The sequence below is a fragment of the Peromyscus eremicus genome, chromosome 15 (assembly GCF_949786415.1).
Source record: "Peromyscus eremicus chromosome 15, PerEre_H2_v1, whole genome shotgun sequence".
Classification (NCBI taxonomy): domain Eukaryota; kingdom Metazoa; phylum Chordata; class Mammalia; order Rodentia; family Cricetidae; genus Peromyscus; species Peromyscus eremicus.
In genome coordinates this window covers 20837523-20856720 of record NC_081431.1, presented here as the reverse complement: position 1 = coordinate 20856720, position 19198 = coordinate 20837523, and the positions used below count along the sequence as shown (strand labels likewise).

General features: G+C 44.0%; 1 protein-coding gene across 2 annotated transcripts in view; it reads left to right on the top strand.

Annotated features, from left to right (window-relative positions):
* The first annotated feature begins 8570 nt into the window (after positions 1-8570).
* Fmn2 (formin 2) overlaps positions 8571-19198 on the top strand; it is a 298406-nt gene continuing 287778 nt past the window's right edge. For both annotated transcript variants that reach the window (XM_059280275.1, XM_059280274.1), the window contains exon 1: positions 8571-10131. In XM_059280275.1, coding sequence (XP_059136258.1) covers positions 8571-10131 — 1561 coding nt within the window. The remainder of the gene's footprint in view (positions 10132-19198) is intronic.

Genomic DNA, 19198 nt, shown 5'->3' with positions numbered 1-19198 from the left:
TGTGTTTGTTCTGACTTTTTGTTTCTTTGCTTGTTTTCCTGGGGATCAAACCTATTGCCTTGCCGGTGCTGAACACAGGTTCTAAGTGAGCGATGTGCACAACCCCTGGACTTGCATCTGAGTGATGGAGGGCTCTGCACACCAGCGGCATGGCCGCAGCTGGAGTTTAGATGATCTACAGGAGAGGAGGAAACCATGTTAGAGAGATATTAGAGAGGCTGGCGAAATAGCTGTGCTGGCTTGTGATTTGTCAGGCAGAATGAGTGGACAGGATTTGGCAGGTGATTCTGGATGAGGGATGTGAGAAGGAGGGGGGTCATGGAGACACCCGTTTCCAGCATAGTCAACTGAATGTAGGCTTGTCCCACGGTAGTGGTTCTTAACTTATAGACCATCAACACAGGGGGTCTGGTGAAAACTGGAATCCCTCAAGTTCCACTCCTAACCATGATCCCCCGCTCATAACTTGCTGAAACTCTGGCCTTGGTGGGAGAGGAGATATTCTAAAGGGAAATGTGAGTACCCCTTTAGGCTACCAGACTACTGAAATAATGAAGGTCAGAGAATTCAAATTTCTCCAGGAAGTTCATGCTGCAGGTGGGAAGAGCTAAAGGCCTGTCACCAGGCAGAGGAGGAACTCACACTTAATTAACATGCACACACCCCCTGGCTTTTACTTCACTTTTCCCCGAAAATGATAACACTGCCACAGGAAAAAGGACAAAGGACAAGTCTTTGCTAATTTTGCCCAATGTAAATATGTTGGATGTTAACAGTTTGTATTTCCTAATTAACTGTAAAATCCAGGCAAACTATGTGTTCGGCATGGATCTGAGGGCCCTGTCACAGTTCCAGATCAGTAAGGAACTTTAAGGATGAAAACCAGTGTGGTGATATATTGTGTACCCTAATAACTTGCCTGAGGATCAGAGGACAGAGCCAGCCACTAGATTAGAGATAGAGGTCAGGCAGTGGTGGCACACACACACACCCTTAATCCTATCGCTGGGGGGAGGGGGGCAGAGATCCGTCTGGATCTTTGTGAGTTCAAGGCCACACTGGAAACAGAGCCAGGCAGTGGTGGCACACACCTTTAATCCTAGTACTGGGAAGCACACATGCCTTTAATCCCAGGAAGTGACATGGTTGGGCAGAGAAAGGTATATAAGGTGTGAGGAAACAGGAACTAAGGCAGTTCAGCTGAGACCCTTTCTGGTGAGGACTCAGAGGCTTTCAGTCTGAGGATTCGTGGAAACAGGATCAGCTGAAGAGTTGGCAAGGTGAGGTTGGCTGTGGCTTGCTCTGCTTCTCTGATCTTTCAGCATTCACCCCAATATCTGGCTCTGGGTTTTTTTATTAAAAGACCATCTAAGATTCAAACAACAAACTAGTAAAGTGTGATTTTGTTCCTTTGCATTGTTTGTATTGTTTGAGAATTTCATACATGTATATAACATGTTTTGATCATACATATCCCTCACTTCCCCTCCTCTGACCCTTCCCACAACTCTCCAACTATGTTCCCTCCCAACTTCATCAGTAGCTCCTCCTCCTCCTCCTGTTCTTTTAAAATGTCCCATCTACTCTAACTAGTGTAGCCCACATGTGTTCAGGTGTAGAGCACTGGGTCACAGATCAACTCCCAAGGTCTGTGGCCCTGGAGAGAAGTGACTTTCACTCTCATCCACCATGAACTGTCAATAGCTCCATAGTTAGGAGTGAGGTCTTGTGAGCCCCTTCCTCAAGTGATTCCTTGTTTAATATGCTCTCTATGTGATTTTTTTTATGTATACAAGATTGAAAAGTCAATGTTCTAGCACATAAGTTTTCAAATAACTTTGGTTAATACCATAAATTATATTTGAAACATATATATTGAAGGAGACAAGAGACAACAATGAGGAAAATATGATCAAAAACATGAAAAAAAAATGAAATACATTTATGTATAAATATATAGTTCATATGTAAATATGAATATATTTAATATTAAATATTTAAACATATATTTATATGTAAACATATTTCATATATTCATATATATATATATAAATCTCTTTTTTAAATTTTGAAACAGGGTTTCTCTGGGTAGCGCTGGCTGTCCTAGAACTTACTCTGTAGCCCAGGCTGGCCTTGAATGCAGGAGATCTGCCTGCTTCTGTCTCCCAAGTGCTGGGATTAAAAGTGTGCACCACTATCACAGGACTTAGGAAGAATAAATAAAAAAAAAAAGGAAGAAAGTATATAGCATTCATACACTTTAAATTAAACATCTAAATAATTTCTTTGTAAGTATTAATAAACCCAAAGGATACAACTTCCAATAGACTAAAAAATTTTATTTATTTATTCTGGGGGTCAAATAGAGGATCTTACACCTGAGAGACAAGTGCTCAGCCACTGAGCCCAGAGTTCTTTAAACATGTTCAAATGCTAACAAGGACCCCATGCTGAGCAGAACAGGAAGGAACTGGGCAGAATGGAAGAGGAGAAGAAAGGGAAGAACTTGTGTAGCTAGAGTTTTCCTGCCTGGCCCACAGTCAGGACAAATCTCTCTCACCTGCCAGTCCCACAGCCGCTCAGACCCAACCAAGTAAACACAGAGACTTATATTGCTTACAAACTGTATGGCCGTGGCAGGCTTCTTGCTAACTGTTCTTACAGCTTAAATTAATCCATTTCCATTAATCTATACCTTGCCACGTGGCTCATGGCTTACCGGCATCTTCACATGCTGTTTGTCATTGTGGCGGCTGGCAGTGTCTCTGACTCAGCCTTCCACTTCCCAGCTTTATTCTCCTCCTTGTCCCACCTATACTTCCTCCTGCCTGACTACTGGCCAATCAGTGTTTTATTTACTAACCAATCAGAGCAACACATTTGCCATACAGAACATCCCACAGCAAACTTGGGCTCCCCCAAAAGATAGCAAACAGCAAACAAACAAAAGACACCCAAACTCAAGAGCTCTGCTAATGCACAGGATGTACCAGATGGAAATAGCTCTGCTGGTGTTTTATTTTCACAGGATACAGCGAACTCTGAAGAGACACTTGTGCTCCTTCCTTCAAGGGCGGGCTGCAGTGCTCCTTTCAGACTACGTCATGCTCACCATCATGTGTTTCCCACCCCTGCTTCTGAATCATAGCCATCACAGGAGCCTCGTCTCTATTCTAAGCAGACCCCCAAAGAAAGGGTACAAACCCTTCGGCCCTGCGCCCACCAAAAGAATGGAGGTAGGGCCCCAAAATTCTGCCAGGCATAGGAAAGTGTTCATACTGATATTCCCTTAACCACACCATAGAAACCCCAGAAAGGCTTCTTTAAAAACAAAACAAAAACCAAAATACACAAAAACCAAGGGGTCTTCCAGGTGGAAGCACACCTCTGGATTCCACCAACTAAAGAAATTACAGAGTTAATCCCCTTTCTCACACACGGTGGAAAATGAAGTTCTGTGTTTTAAACTTGTAGATGAAGGCCTGCTTTACCTTTGAACTGCAGTCCCAGCCCCAAAATACTTTTTCCTACCCAGAGGAGGTCTCACTATGTTACCCAGGCATGGCTAGCACTCGTAGTGGAACCGAATGACATTGTCTTAGCCAGCCCAGTATGACAGGTGTGCACCACCTCAAGCCACTTACTCTTTGTTCACAAGAGTTTTAGTCCTGGGACTATAGCTTCAAGGCAGAATACTTGGCTAAACTTGCATGCAGTCCTAGGTTCAATTGTCAATAGTACACACACACACACACACACACACACACACACACACACACACCATTGGTGTGGAGGTCAGAGAAAACTTTTGTAGCTGAGTTTTCGCTTTTCACCTTGTCAAGGCAGAGTTTTGTTTCTGATGTTATGCTCAGTACTCCAGAATGAGAGATGTAAGAATGAGAGATGTAAGGACTCTAAGACCTGGTCACCATACCTGCCCAGTGCTCTTGTGTTCTCTCCCCTGCCTTCCTGGAGAGCCACCCGGGAAATGCTTTGCTCTGTTCAGATTTAACCTCAATGTATTAATTCCACTTGATTGGCTTATTACATCGGCGGTGGAGGATACTCAATAACCAGGGATCCAAACCTTATCAAGGAGTAGGAGAAAGTGACCAGAAATGAAGGGAGATAGACAGCCTTTAAAAACTAGAAAAGATAAGAAAAGTGTTCCTAATGGTATCTCCAAGAGCAGAGGTGCTGCCCATGTAAGTCTAATGGCCTGAGTTTAATTCCAAGAACTCACAGAAAGAGCCAGATGCGATGATCCACACCTGTAACCCTGACACTCCTACAGAAGGTAGGAGGCAGAGACTAGAGAAACACCTGGAAGCTCACTGGCCAGCTAGCCAGCCTGGCGTCAGTTGATTCTTATTGTCCAAATTATCCCCAACTACTCTTCACGGGTAATCATAAGCACAGTAGATTCAGCAAAACTGGCCAAATGCTAGCACCCAAAGAGCTTCCAGTTCCGTGAGACTGTCTCAAGAAAATAAAAAAATAAAGGGCAGAGGGATCAAGAAAAGACTAATAACAGAAACACTGGACCTCCACATTCACAACAATGGGTACATGCGCCCTAATGCTTACATGCACGCACTAACACCACACACACACACACACACACACACACACACACACACACACACACACTATCACCACACGCCAGTGTGTAGAGATGAAGGCAAAGGAACAATATGTAGGAAGGGAAAGAACCAGCAAGATAGGGAGACGAGGGATTGAGGAAAGTAATAGAGAGCAAATATAAACAAGGTACATTGATACATATGTAGGAAAATGTCATAATTCAATCCATTATTTTATGATAACTAAAATTTAAAGATCATAAAATGTTAAACTGAAGACATGTGAAGTACAGATAGTTCGGCTTTCCATCTCTGATACTCTTCAGTACTCGTATGTTCTCATCAGCCATCTATAACCATCTGCAGTAACAACCTTCAAAACAGATGGGGGGGTTGTTTTGTTTTGTTTTTCAGCTGATGCCATCTTACAGGTGGAGATGGCCTTATCAGTCCCCCAAAGGCTAAACAGTGAGGTGTTTTTATAAGAAATCTGGGACCAAAACCTGTAGTTTCAAGTACAGTCTCAGGTGCTGTTGTAAGTGAACAAATCCCTTAGCCTCTGGGAACTAAACTAATTGCACTTACTACTTTTCAGTAGTGAGATCTTGCCTACATTGATACCCACACTTGTGCATTTCCAATATGCCTTTTCATGTCATAGTGTTTTTTTTTCTCATTAGTATGTGCTAATTATATTAAGTAAGAGCATTCAATATGATATTTCTACATATGCATACAAAATGCTTTGGGGGCAGGATAGAAAGACAAAGGAAGTCAAGGAGATGGGAGACAGGAAAGAAACTCTTCACCCTAGGGATTCATTTATGTTTCCCAATCAGAGAGAATCAAAACACCTGATACAATTAAGACTGGAGCTGGATGTGGTGTCACACACCTATAATCTCAGCACTTGGGAGTAAAGTTAGTAGGATCAGGATTTAAGGCCAGCCTTAGCAATGGAGTGAGCCCAAGACCAGCCTGGGCTACATGACCCCCTGTTCCAAAAAAACCAGAGAAGAAAAAAGGAAAAAAGATTGTTTATAGACACATGCGTGTGTGTACACACACACACACACACACACACACACACACACACAGACACAGAGAGAGAGAGAGAGAGAGAGAGAGAGAGAGAGAGAGAGAGAGAGAGAGAGAGAGAGATTGCCTATGGAGACAACATTCTCTTTTCTAAGAGATATTTCCAACAAGGATGTTGAAAATGTAAAAACAAAACAATGCTTGCTTGGGGGCCATATTGTTGTGCCGTTTGTGTTCAGTACTATCATGGCTGCTCTCTCACCCTTAAACCTAAACAATAAACCTCAGGAAACTATCTTATAACTTCATTTAGAAAAACAGAATTCTTAGCCAGGCAGTGGTGGCACACACCTTTAAGCCTTTAATCCCAGCACTCAGAAGGCAGGGGCAGGCAGATCTCTGAGTTGAGGCCAGCCTGGTCTATAGACTGAGTTCTAGGACAGCCAGAAATGCTGTCTTGAAAAACAAAAACCAAAACCAGAATTCTTTAAAAAAAATCCCTACATTTGTTTATTGTGTGTTTGTGCTACATTTTAATATGAGAGAAATATGTAATTTTTCATTTTTAAGGAGTATATAATATTTATTGCTAAGACACAGAATATTGTCTCTCTAAAGCTCAACCCCCCACCCTGTCTCCCTGCCCATCCCCCTCTGTATCAAAGCTTAACTCTAAAGCATCGACTATCTCATAACAAATTTAATACTTAACCAATTGGCTAGCTGCTTTACTCTGACTTGTCCCGAAATTTTTTTCCTGTGTCTGCCTTGAAGGGCTAGCTTTACCTCTCTGGAAGTCCCTGCAGAGTGGGGAAACTTCTTGGGCTGCAGGAAACATCCCTGGCGATCCCCCAGCTGCTATTGCTGCTGACAATGTGATCGCATTCATCCCCATTACTCTTCATTGTCCTCTCTACCTCCCCCTCTCATTCCCCTTTGACTGTCCCTAATGTTTCTCCTTCTGCTTTTGTGACCTTATAATAGAACTCTGCCAACTCTGACCTGCCCCACAACTGCTCCCTATTCTCCCACATTCAAAGAATGTGAAAAAAAAAAAAATCAGTATTCTCACTGCCTCTTTTCTTTCCGCTCTGTTTCACCCACCCTTGTCTTCCAGACTTCTTGGGTACATCACAGAAGAACGTAACAAGGGGACAAATAGGTCTGAATCAAAGACGTCCTGATAGAGGAAGAGCAAAAATCAAGATTCAAAGTACTGCCGCATTCAAAGAAGCAGAGAGGTCTAGTGGCCACAGGCAAATTGTGCTCTGTGTTGAGGGGTGGGGGCGTCTAGAAAAGAGGAGAGAGCAGCCTTGGGAAAGAGGTGAAAGAAAGCCTTTTCAGGCTGTCGGGATCCCTTGGAGACAGGGATATTACCCTGGCACAGTTATTAAAGCTGAGTTTTTCAAAGTGTTTACTCAAAAAGGCCACTGAAGTTCAACAATCCACCTGCCCCAATGAATGGTTGTTTCAAAGATCATGGTTTGAGAAAGGCTACGTACGAATCGCTGTCTGGATTTCCAACAAAGAGTAACATTTTTCATTAATGCTGCTTTTACCTTTTAAAAAGTTTATGTGCTTTTACAGCTTGCAGCTACTTAAAATACTGATGATGCTTTAAAACATTTAACACAGATTATAATTCAATGTCATTAAAATCAAGACAACAATTCACAAATAAGAAAAAGTGTTTGTGTTAATCTAGGTCTGAAACATAGGAAGCCCTGGCCCTGAACAAAATGTGCCTGGATGGATTTGCTTGAGAAAGTGGATGTCCTTTATAACGTAATGTCTAATTTCCTGTGTTTGTACCAAGGGTATTTCTTTTCTTTTTCCTTTTTATATGAGACTACATTGTGACATGTTTAATATTGATGAGTTTGACCTCCTGGGAGTTATAATATATGCACCCTTTTTAAATACAAATGTTGTCTAATTTATATGGCAAACACATAGAATTTTGGAGATTAGCATTTTAATCAGCTTTAATCTCAGTATTTTCATTTTCCCCTCCCTCTCTTTTCTCTGTCCAGAAAGGTCCCACAAACCCACTTTGGAAATGACAGCTAATGTCCTGTTCTTGGAGATGTGCTTGCAACAGGCACAGAGCCTGGGGAAGGAATCTTTCCTAAGTAGCACACTCACAAACCTTAGAGTGTGCAAAGCGATGATCAACTATTTAAGAAATAGAACAGTCCATCCATTCAACAAGTATTTGAACTGGAGCCATGCAGAAATAGGCAGACGTGTGTGTGTGTGTGTGTGTGTGTGTGTGTGTGTGTGTGTGTGTGTGTGTGTTCCTCATACTATGGCACTTCTGACCTGGAATTGGGCTTCAGATTTTTTGTTGCGTTTTTTTTTTTTTTTTTTTTTTCTCATTGCTGGTCTGAGACCTTTAAGTTTTGCGCAAATGTTCCAACATACCAGTTCTTGAAAAGAGGGCAACATGTTTTATTTTCAAAGTGGGGGTGAAGATTCCAGAGATAACTTAACAGGAATATCCTAAGTTTGATGCTAGTCTGAGCCACATAGAGACAGCTTCCCCAGCTCCCACCCCTTAATTATCAAGTCCTAGAGATAGAAACGTTTTTCCTGCTTGGTTGCGGGAGGAGCCAAAGGGGGCACTGAGGGGGCGGGGGCGGTGGGCGGGGAGCCAGGCCAAGGCTGAGTCCTGTGCAGCCATTGGTGGGGAGTGCAGGCTGAACTGAGCATGTTCGCGCCCGCCAGCCAGGGCCGCAACCACAGCCGCAGGGACGGCAGCCGGGAGAGCCACCGCGCATTATGCAAAGCGGCAGCAGATGTGAGCGGGGCCAGCTGGGCGCTCCTCGGCCTCCCCTCCCAACGGCCGGCCCAGCTGCCTGAATTGTCCCGGACACTCCCCTGGCCCTCGCCAGGGCCGAGATGGCCTGAGGACCCCCAGGCGCGGCGGCGCAGCAGAGGGGTTGAAACATGGGGAACCAGGATGGGAAGCTGAAGAGGAGCGCAGGTGATGCCTCCCACGAAGGCGGCGGCGGCGGAGCGGAGGATGCCGCGGGGCCCAGGGATGCGGAAACCACAAAGAAGGCGAGCGGGAGCAAAAAGGCGCTCGGTAAGCACGGCAAGGGGGGAGGGGGCAGCGGAGAGACCAGCAAGAAGAAGAGCAAGTCGGATTCTAGAGCCTCGGTGTTTTCCAACCTGCGGATCAGAAAGAACCTGACCAAGGCGAAAGGTGCCGGCGACTCGCGGGAGGATGTGCTGGACTCTCAGGCCCTGCCGATCGGGGAGCTGGACAGCGCTCACTCCATAGTCACCAAGACCCCAGACCTCAGTCTCTCTGCTGAGGAGACGGGCCTATCGGATACCGAGTGCGCCGACCCTTTCGAGGTGATCCATCCAGGTGGTCCTAGGCCTGCCGAGGCTGGGGTAGGGATCAAGGCGACTGCGGAGGATTTGGAAACTGCGGCAGGAGCGCAAGATGGACAAAGGACCAGTTCTGGTTCGGACACGGACATCTATAGCTTCCACTCCGCTACGGAGCAAGAGGATTTGCTCTCAGACATACAGCAGGCAATTCGTCTGCAGCAACAGCAGCAGCAGCAGCAGCAGAAGCTGCTGCTCCAGGACTCCGAGGATCCTGCAGCGCCCCCCACTGCCATCTCCCCTCAGCCTGGGGCCTTTCTGGGCCTGGACCAGTTCTTACTGGGATCGAGAAGCGAGGCTGGAAAGGACACCGAACAGGCACTACCGGCGAGACCCGACTTGCCTGAGACCACCAAATCCCCGGTGCCTGAGGAACCTCCGTCCTCCGGAGGCCACTTGGCCTCTGAGACACCCGGCTACGCGAGCGCCCACTCTGCAGTCACAGACTCGCTCTCATCTCCAGCTTTCACATTTCCTGAGGCTGGACCAGGGGAGGGCGCAGCCGGAGCCCCAGTGCCTGAAGCTGAGGACACAGATGAGGAGTGCGAGGAGGATGCTTTTGAGGATGCCCCCCGAGGCTCTCCAGAGGAGGAATGGGTCCCAGAGGTGGGAGAAACTCCACAGAGGCTGGAGGAAGAGCCGGAGGAGGGGATGCGAGGGCCCAGTGTCTCTGCAGTCGCTTCTTTGCCTGGCAGCCCTGCGCCCAGCCCACGATGCTTCAAACCTTACCCACTCATCACCCCCTGCTACATCAAGACCACCACTCGGCAGCTCAGCTCGCCCAATCACTCCCCGTCTCAGTCCCCCAACCAGAGTCCTCGGATCAAGAAGCGACCGGAGCCTTCCGTGAGCCGGAGCCCCAGAACTGCCTTGGCCTCTACTGCGGCCCCCGCAAAGAAGCACCGGCTGGAAGGCGGCCTCTCTGGCGGTCTCAGCCGCTCAGCCGACTGGACCGAGGAGCTAGGCGTTCGTACGCCTGGGGCAGGAGGCTCCGTGCACCTGCTGGGGCGCGGGGCTACTGCGGATGACAGTGGTGGCGGGTCGCCTGTGCTGGCCGCTAAGGCTCCTGGGGCTCCAGCGACAGCTGATGGCTTTCAGAACGTGTTCACAGGTGAGCACGCCTGCCACGTTATCTCCGGGTGGCAGGTCGCCTGCCAATCAGGGCCTTCCTCTGCCACCCCGCCCCCTCCACGTTCTAAAAGGCCCGACCTGCTATTTGGAGATCCTTTTGCCAGCAGGCATGTCTCCTCGGTGGAAAAAAAAAAAAAAAAAAAAAAAAAAGCCTTGGGTGTACTTAGTTCTCTATTCTGTTTCAGAGTAGTGAAAAGAAAAAATTTAGTTGCCTACATTTTCTGAAGAGAGGACTCTTAGGCTCACATACTCTCCCGCCCCCAGATTTCCTCTAGGCATATTAACCCCTTTTGTGTCTCGTTACCTCTGCCGTCCTTCATGCCATTCCTCCCCCTTCCACATTTTCACAGTTGTAAAGAATAGACCCGGGCATAGACCTTCTCAGGGATTTGTATTGCAGGCACACAGCATTTATCTAACACATTCTAAAGGCTATGTCTGACCACCTCTAATATATAGTTTCTACCATGTTGTGACCTGAGTACCACATAGGTACTTGGTGAAGTTAAGCGATTAGCATGTTTGCTAGTGCAAGCAAGTTTGCTATATGCTCTTAGAAAATGAATAAATAATAGACCATTAGTAATCTGTTATTTATTTATGATCCTAAGGATTGGCACTAGGGCCTTTTGCTTGCTAGGCAAGTGCTGTGCTATTGAGCTATGTCCTCAGACTTGCGTGATACTTTTTGTTTTGATAAAGGGTCTCACTAAGTTGCCCAGGCAGGTCTTGAACCTATCTTGCTCAGCCTGCTGAGTAGCTAGGCTATGTTGATGTCATTCTGTTTTGTGAGTCAGTGAGAGCAGGCTGGAATGTGGAAATGTTGAAGATGGGGAGCCGAAAGCACAGGAATCCCACGGATCCTGTCTTCCCTGGCCTGGTGATCGGTGGACTCTCTGTGATAGATCACAGCCAGAATCAGCTCCTGGGGCTACAATTCAAGTAGTAGAATCTGTTTCTGCTTACAGGTGCAAAGCTTCACTTGACAAGTTTCCTGCCAATGTCTGTTGACTTCCTGTTTACTCAACATATTGATTATTGAAAGGAATAATGTTCACATATTAAGAAGAATACCAGTATGTTATGCCAGTGCTGGTGGATTTCAAATAAATACATGGAGAGTTAAAAATTTTAAATGCAATTGAAAGGTTTTTTTTTTCTGTTATTGTAATACATAGGCTATTAGTTGGATATAACTGTAACTCAGTATTTGAGAGGCAGGGATAGGAGGATGGACAGTTAGTTGAGTTCTTGGTTGGCTAGCTGCTACAGTAGCTACTTTTCCTAAGTACATTCATTTATTTTATTACTTTTGTGTGCCTGTTTACTTTGCCTCATGCATGTCTATGCACCATGTCTGTGCAGGGCCTGCAGAGGCAAGATAGGGCCTCAGATACCCTGGGACCGGGTTACAGATGGCTGTGAGCCACCATGTTGTTGCAGGGAATCTAGCCCAGTCCTCTGGAAGAGCAGCCTGTGTTCTTAACCTTTGAGCCAACCCTCCCAACCCTTGAGTTCATTTTTAGTTCACAGTTATGATAGCCTTTATTTTGATTTTGTAGAATCTTAAAAGTAGCTTTTGTTCACTTTATAGACTCTATATCCATTTTCTTTCCTCCATTTTCCTTACTGTGAAGATTTGCTGATGGGGGAAGTTTGTAGTCATGGATCTATTCCACACAATGTAAAATACAATCAAAACATTCCAAAACTAAGGTCATATGTTTATGGATGATGACTGAAAGGCTCTTGGATAATGGTTTTGTTGTTTGGATTTGGGTTTTTGAGAGAAGGTCTCATGTAGCTCAGGCTGGTTTCAAAGTTCCTGTGTACTTGAGGGTGACCTTGAATGCCTGATCCTCCTGCTTCTGTTCCTCACTGCTGGGAGTACAGGCTTATACTATCAAGTCTGGCTCTTACTTATTTTTTTGTGTGTATGTGTGTATTTTTGTATTTTTTGTGTGTATTATTTTAGTTTGTGCTGAGACTGGAACCTACATGTTGATTGAATGTTAAAACGTCTTTTAATAAAAATTCCGGTACCGGATATTGGGGTAAATGCTGAAAGACCAGAGTGACAAGGAACAAGCCACTGCCACGTCTCACCTCACCAATTTCGTGAATCTTCTGACTGAAATACTCTCAATCCTCACCCAAAAGGCTCCAGCCGAAAAAGCCTCTAGCTGAAAGGGATGCTTCTGCTGAAAAGCCTTTAGTTCCTGTCTCCTCACGCCTTATATATCTTTCTCTGCCCAGCCATCACTCCCTGGGATTAAAGGCGTGTGTGCTTCCCAATACTGGGATTAAAGGTGTGTGCCACCACTGCCTGGCCACTATGTTTAATCTAGTGGCTTGTTCTGTTCTCTGATCTTCAGGCAAATTTGATTAGGGTACACAATATATCACTACACCTAGAGCCTTCCACTTGTTAGACAAACCCTTTAACAGTGAGCTGCAGCCTTATGCACTTACTACTGAATCATGGCACTGGTTTCCCAAATTTTACTAAGTGGAAGGGAGGTACTAAGAGGAGAATGTGGGGTTCAGCTCTGAGGGAAAGCAGTTGCCTAGCATGTGCAGGGGTCCAGGCTTTAGTAACAGCATTTAAAAAATTACAGTGTGCAAGAACCTATTGTCTATCCACCTATCATCCATCCATCCATCCATCCATCCACCCACCCACCCCCTCACCCATCCATCCATCATCCATCCATCCATCCATCCATCCATCCATCTATCTGTCTATCTATCTATCTATCTATCTATCTATCTATCTATCTATCTATCTATCTATATGTCTATCTTATATCTATCATCTATCCAGCAGTCATACTAGTGAAATTCCCCAGGGTTTATCAAGTATAAAGCAGAATTCGAAGTAATAAAACTTATTAAAGGAGAATTGAACAGATTCCTGACAGATCATAAGACTTTAAATACATTGAAGTTTTATTTCCTGTTTACAAAAAGTGTTCTTAAGTTTTGTACACCACTTAATTTTGCTAGTGATTTCAAATTTAAAATGTGGAACTCTTGAAGGTGCTATTTGGTGCTGTATGAGTTTTTTTTTTTGTTTGTTTTTTGTTTTTTGTTTTTTTTTTTTTGGTTTTTCGAGACAGGGTTTCTCTGTGTAGCTTTGTGCCTCTCCTGGAACTCACTTGGTAGCCCAGGCTGGCCTCGAACTCACAGAGATCCACCTGGCTCTGCCACCCGAGTGCTGTGGGATTAAAGGCATGCGCCACCACTGCCCGGCTGCTGTATGAGTTTTGTTGGCCTCTTTGGCAGATGTTTATTATTGTACATAATAAAAGTAGAGCCAGTCACTCTTGTGTGGCAGTCATCTATCTGCCTTGTATTATATGGTTGGAAATGGCTGTCACTGGCCAGCAGGTAGATTTTTGTGTAGCAGGTTCTTCAATGTATTTCTTTCATTCACTCTGTGTTGCTCAGAAAAAGAAAACACTGAGCAGATTTAACTTAACCTGTGATTGGTGGGGAAATGGAGATTAAATAACTCTCCAGGTCATACTGTGTGATTCCTTCCCAGGCAAATCTGGAAGAGGACACTGTCCACTGAGATACCTTGTCTTATTACTATGGTTTGTGTGTTGGGCACTAGATGATAACTTATAGAGCAGGAATCTTTGAAAAGTCATTACTGGACCTGCTGCCTTCACTGACGAGGTTTTTCTAGCTTCTGTTAGTAACGGTTGAATATCTGACCTTCCTTGGGATAAATGAGGGGGTAGTTGTGAGAGAAAACCTGGTTTTTCTTGAGCCCTCTGTCACGGAGACTGCTGTGGTGGCAGAGGGTTTCCAGATTGAACCTTTCCTTGTCATCTGCTGCTTTCTACAGCTTTACAAGCCTCTGCAGATTTATAGGCACCTTGGAAATTACCCAGGGCTGAGGGAGCACTCAGGGAACACTCCTTAAGGAATGCTGTCCTTAAAAAACTAGATTTTTGGTCTTAGTGTGGAGTTATTTAGATCAACTAATGTCTAGCTACCTTTGAGTCAGGCGAGCCTTGTATCTCTTTGCTTACTTCAATATTCCTTATCATTATAGCTCTGGGGAGAGGGGCAGGCATTTCTCTTTTTATTGCATTGCAAACATGGGGAAAAATCAAGTGAAAAATGATTCCCATGCCCAGGTTTGTGTCTCTGGTAGACATGAAAATGCTTAGCAATGAGGTGGTCTCATTTTAGTTGTGAAGAAACTGATGGTATCATAGGGCATTCCATTTCCAAATTTCATAGTTAATTTATTTGAAACGTGTCTTTTTTGAGTGTTTAATAGGAAGAATTTGAGAGGTTCCTTTTTGAAAAGTGGTCTTGGTGTCAAACTCAGGGCCTCTTGTATGCTGAGCAATTGCTTTATAACTGAATTAGTTTCCTAGCCTAGTAATAGGGTGCAGTTAATTAAAGTTTGGACATCTAATATATCGAATTTGTGATGCTAAATCACTTTTGATAGAAATCTTTCCAGTCAATTATGTGCTTCATCTGTCTCCTTTTAAACACACGGAATGGAAGTTCCATCTGTTTTAAAAAGGCTTGCTGTCATCTTCTGGCACATCATTGTCCTGTGAAAGCACTGGCATTGCCCTCAGAAGCAGTTTAAAATTGTGGGCCAGAGACCATGGTCTTCTGTAACTCGAGTTTTGTTTTTGTTTTTACAAGACAGGGTTTCTCTGTAGCTTTGGAGCCTGTCCTGGAACTTGCTCAGTACACCAGGCTGGCTTCAGACTCACAGAGATCCGCTGTCTTTGCCTCCTGAGTGCTGGGATTGAAGGCATGCACCACCGCCACCCAGCAGTAGCTTGAGATTTTGTATCTGTGTAGTTTCTTAACTTCTTCTTGGATATCACTTCTTTTATTCTTAGCATTATCTTTATTTGCTTCCCCAGTCACCCAAATTCCTTATAATTTGATTCTTTTCTAATTAGTTTGGTTGTAGCTTGTAAAAGCCTACAATGATGATGTTATCAATATTTACTGTGCTTCCTCTGGATGTCAGGCTCTGGAATAGTGCATTGCATTAGTATGTGTAATCTTTACTATAGTTTGAAGTACAGCTATGCCTAGTCACTTTTTCTATGAGCAACCAAGGCTCAGACAAGTCAAATATCCTGACTAAGAGCATTGAGCTAGTAATCCCTATCTAGAGTATGCCTTTAAAGAACCAGTCGTTAGTGTGTAGAGAACAAAGCCAAGCAGCCCCCTGAGCTTCTGATGGGCTAACTAACAAAGGGCTTGAAATCTGTGGCTCCCATTTTGGCTTTTCTAAGGGTTAACTTATTTGTTTTAGTAGCAAGGGGCCACTCTATTAGTGTGTATTTTCTCACAGGGCTCTTAAAATATTTCTTTTTTGAGAAAGTATCTCATGTACTTAGCCTTGAACCCACTGGTAAGGGAGGCTAGCCTTACACTCCTGGTCCTCCTGTTTCCCAAGTGTTACAAATACAGACATGTGCCACCACACCTGGCTCTACCCTTGGCTTCAATATACAGTTTTTTAAATCATCATATTGAAAATTTTACAGCCCAAACAGTTTAATAGTAGTAGCTGCTGACAGAGTACAGATGTCCAGTTAATATCTGAAATAAATGAAGAAGATGGTTTTGAAAATTACATTATTGGGCTGGGCCTGGTAGCGCACTCCTTTAATCTCAGCACTGGGGAAGCAAGGAGGGCAGATCTCTCTTGAATCCAATGCCAGCCTGCCAATGCAAAAACAAAAATCAAAACACCTCCCACCCCAAGTGAAGAAAGACAATGATGCCATTCATCTAAGCAAGGAAACAGGAGCGCTGGATGTTGTTATGGAGTTCCAAACATTACAAAGAATTTTACCATAGAACCTGTGACTAAGAACATTGTTCTTAAGTCATTTTTAGTTTTGTCTGAAAGATTCTTTTAGAACTGTGGCTTGGATCAAAGTTAAGTGCCTCAGTGGCTTCAGTGATGCATTGATTGACTGCCTTATGACCAGAAGACTGGCTTAGTTTTCAGTGCATTTAAGCACTTGGCTCTTAGCCGTGCACATTGGAAACAGAATAGGTGCCTTGAGTGTGCTTCCTTCGGGTTCTAGTCAAAAGTTGCTGAAACTGCGAGATGATGGTTTTAATAAACACTGTTATCGTGTTTATTTGCTTCCTAGCTTTACTTAGCTAAATGACTCTCATGTGATCGTTCCTCATATATATGAATGTGGGGAGGAACAGTTTCACACTAAGAATGCTAAGATTCAATGACATAATGCAATACAGCTCCTACCACTGTGCCCGGCAAAGAGCAGCAGGTGTTTAATTGGTGTTGATTGATTTTTCCTCAACTGACTTGTTTTTTGAATAAGTTTTATTGTTCAAAGTGGACAGAGCCAAATGTGTGAAAAGAGAACCAAACAGCTCTGAAATTATTATAAAAACTTGGCAGGATGTAGTTGAGATACTTAATGAACTTATTTCTTAAAAATAGTTTATTTGTGTTTTCTATTTCTTTTTTTTTTCTATGATTATAAGCATTTTTTTGTCACTTTGGGTTTCTGGGAGCCTAGTTAAGGATGATGAGGGTTTGGCTATGAGAATGGGGGGCAGTGCTGTTTACTAAAGGAGGTGTGGGAGCCCAGCATGGTTACTTAGACCTATAATCAGGAAGCTGAAGCAGGAAGATTGTCACAAGTTCAAAGTCAGTCTGGGCCATATGTTTAGTTCCAGGATAACATGGGCTACGTTTGGGATAGTCTCTATGAAAAACACCCAAGCAACAAGAGCAGGGGGAAAGGAGGGGCAGGCAGCTGACACCCTGTTCAGTGTTTCTGTTGGGTACAATATCTGCCATCAACTGCCTGAATTTTCAGCCTTCCCTTCCCATGATTCCTTCATAAGATAGTGACCGAGACATAATAATGTATTTGCCATTCCATGAACATGAGTTTCCTTTCCCAGACCCCAGGCCTCTGTCCTGTAGCCTCACCCTCCTAGAAGCACAGTTTGCCTCTCCCAGGAAGCACCTGAAAAGGGCCAAGTGAAAGCCATGTCCTCTGTGTACTGTCCACTAACCCAGGCTGGCTCCATATCACTGTCTGCGCATGCTCTCTGCATCACATGCTTTTTGGATTTGGGATTTCTTTCGGTCTTCTTTCTTGCCGTGCCTGCCAGATGCCATCGATCCATCACCTACCTACTTTTCCTTTCTGTCTGCCCACTCATGTCTACTGTGCGTCTTGCTGGTTGCCAACCTCATAAACACTGAGTATGTGAGTTCTTGGTAAATACTTGTCCATAATGTTTTTCTAGGGAATGATACAAGGATGTTGGGGACTCAGGCTCCCTGCTGTCAACTATAACCTGTTGGAATCTAAGCCTGAGAGGTATCAGCCTTTTTGGTCAATTGAAATTAGTTAAATTCACTGAAGTAAAGATAGCACAGTAATTGGCAGAACTGTTGAGGGTACACACACCGTGTGTGATTGATCACACAGGTTTAGTTTGAAAGGGAACCACAGTACAGAAAAGTAGGTGTCCATATATATATGTGTGCATGCTCATGTATGTGCACACACACACACTGATATTTTAATGGACAAATATTCACTTTATGTCACACATGCAGAAGTGAGAACAACTTCCTGAGTCATTTCTCCCATTCCCCCATGTGCCTCTCTTGGATCAAACTCAGGGCTTTAGCCTTGGCAGCAAGCATTTTTACCTACTGAGCTATCTGCTAGGTCTCTACATATCCTTTTAACAGACATAGATTTTTGGATGGGGTCCTGAGAGTCAAAGCTAGAGCCTCATGTATGCTGAGCACACACTGAACCTTCTCTACTTGAGTTTTACCACTGAGCTACAGCTTCATCTTTAAATATATCCTCAATGAACAGTGGCTCTCAACCTTTCTAATGCTGTGACCTTTTAATACACTTCCTCATGTTGTGATGGCCCCCAACCATAAAATTATTCTGTTGCTACTTCATAAGTCTAGTTTTGCTACTGTTATGAATCATAATGTGAATATCTGATATGCATCCTCTGTGAGAGGGTGGTTCGACCCCAAAGGGGTCATGACCCACAGGTTGAGAACCACTGCTTAATGACGAATGACTGAAAAAGTTTTGGGGCTAGGGAAATAGTTCAGATGGTAAGGTGCCTGATATAGAAGCACCAGAGGCTGAAGTTTACACAAAGAACCCACATAAAACAGCCAGGTTTGGCGACACATTTGAAATTCTAGTCCTGAAAAGGCATGGGCATGGAAATCCTTAGGTCAGACAATCCAGTCTAATTGCCGGGGGTGGGGGGCAGGGGCATTACATCAGGAAAGTCCCTAGTTAAAAAATATAAGGTGAGTGCTTGTGGAATGACACCGGTTCTGACCTCTGGCCTCCACATATGTGCACACACATACACTCACACCCACATTCATAAATATACCATCCCATAAGGTAAAGGGAATAGGTAAGATTTTATTTCCCTCCATTCTTACTTTTCTATGAGAAGTATTGATGGAATTCAGCATAAGGATCATTAAAGAGAAATAAAGTTTTGTCTGTGACTTAATAGTTGATGTAATTTTGCCAAATGTAAGAACTTTACACACTTTTATTTAATTTTTATTTATGTGTATGTGTGTATCTGCAAGTGTGTATGTGAATGTGTAGGCAGATACCCTTGGAGGTCAGAAGGGTGTCTCCTTGGAGGATGTTGGAGCACCTGAGCTGGAGTTATAGGCAGTTGTGAGCTGACCCCTGTAGGTTCTGGGAAATGAACTTTGGTCCTCTACAAGAGCAGCAAGCATTCTTCACTGCTGAGACATCACTTCAGTCCTTACAAGGCTTTACAAAATATTAAAATATAAACAATGGAAAATATAATTTCTAATCAATTAGAATAATTCAAAGTAGTTATACCATTAAAAATTGTAAGATCAAATAACATTTATTGGATGCCACAAGAGGATACCAACCGTGATAGACATTTATTAACTACTTCTTTGACACCTGTTCTACTGTAGGTGAAAGAGAGAAAATTGATGATTTCATCCT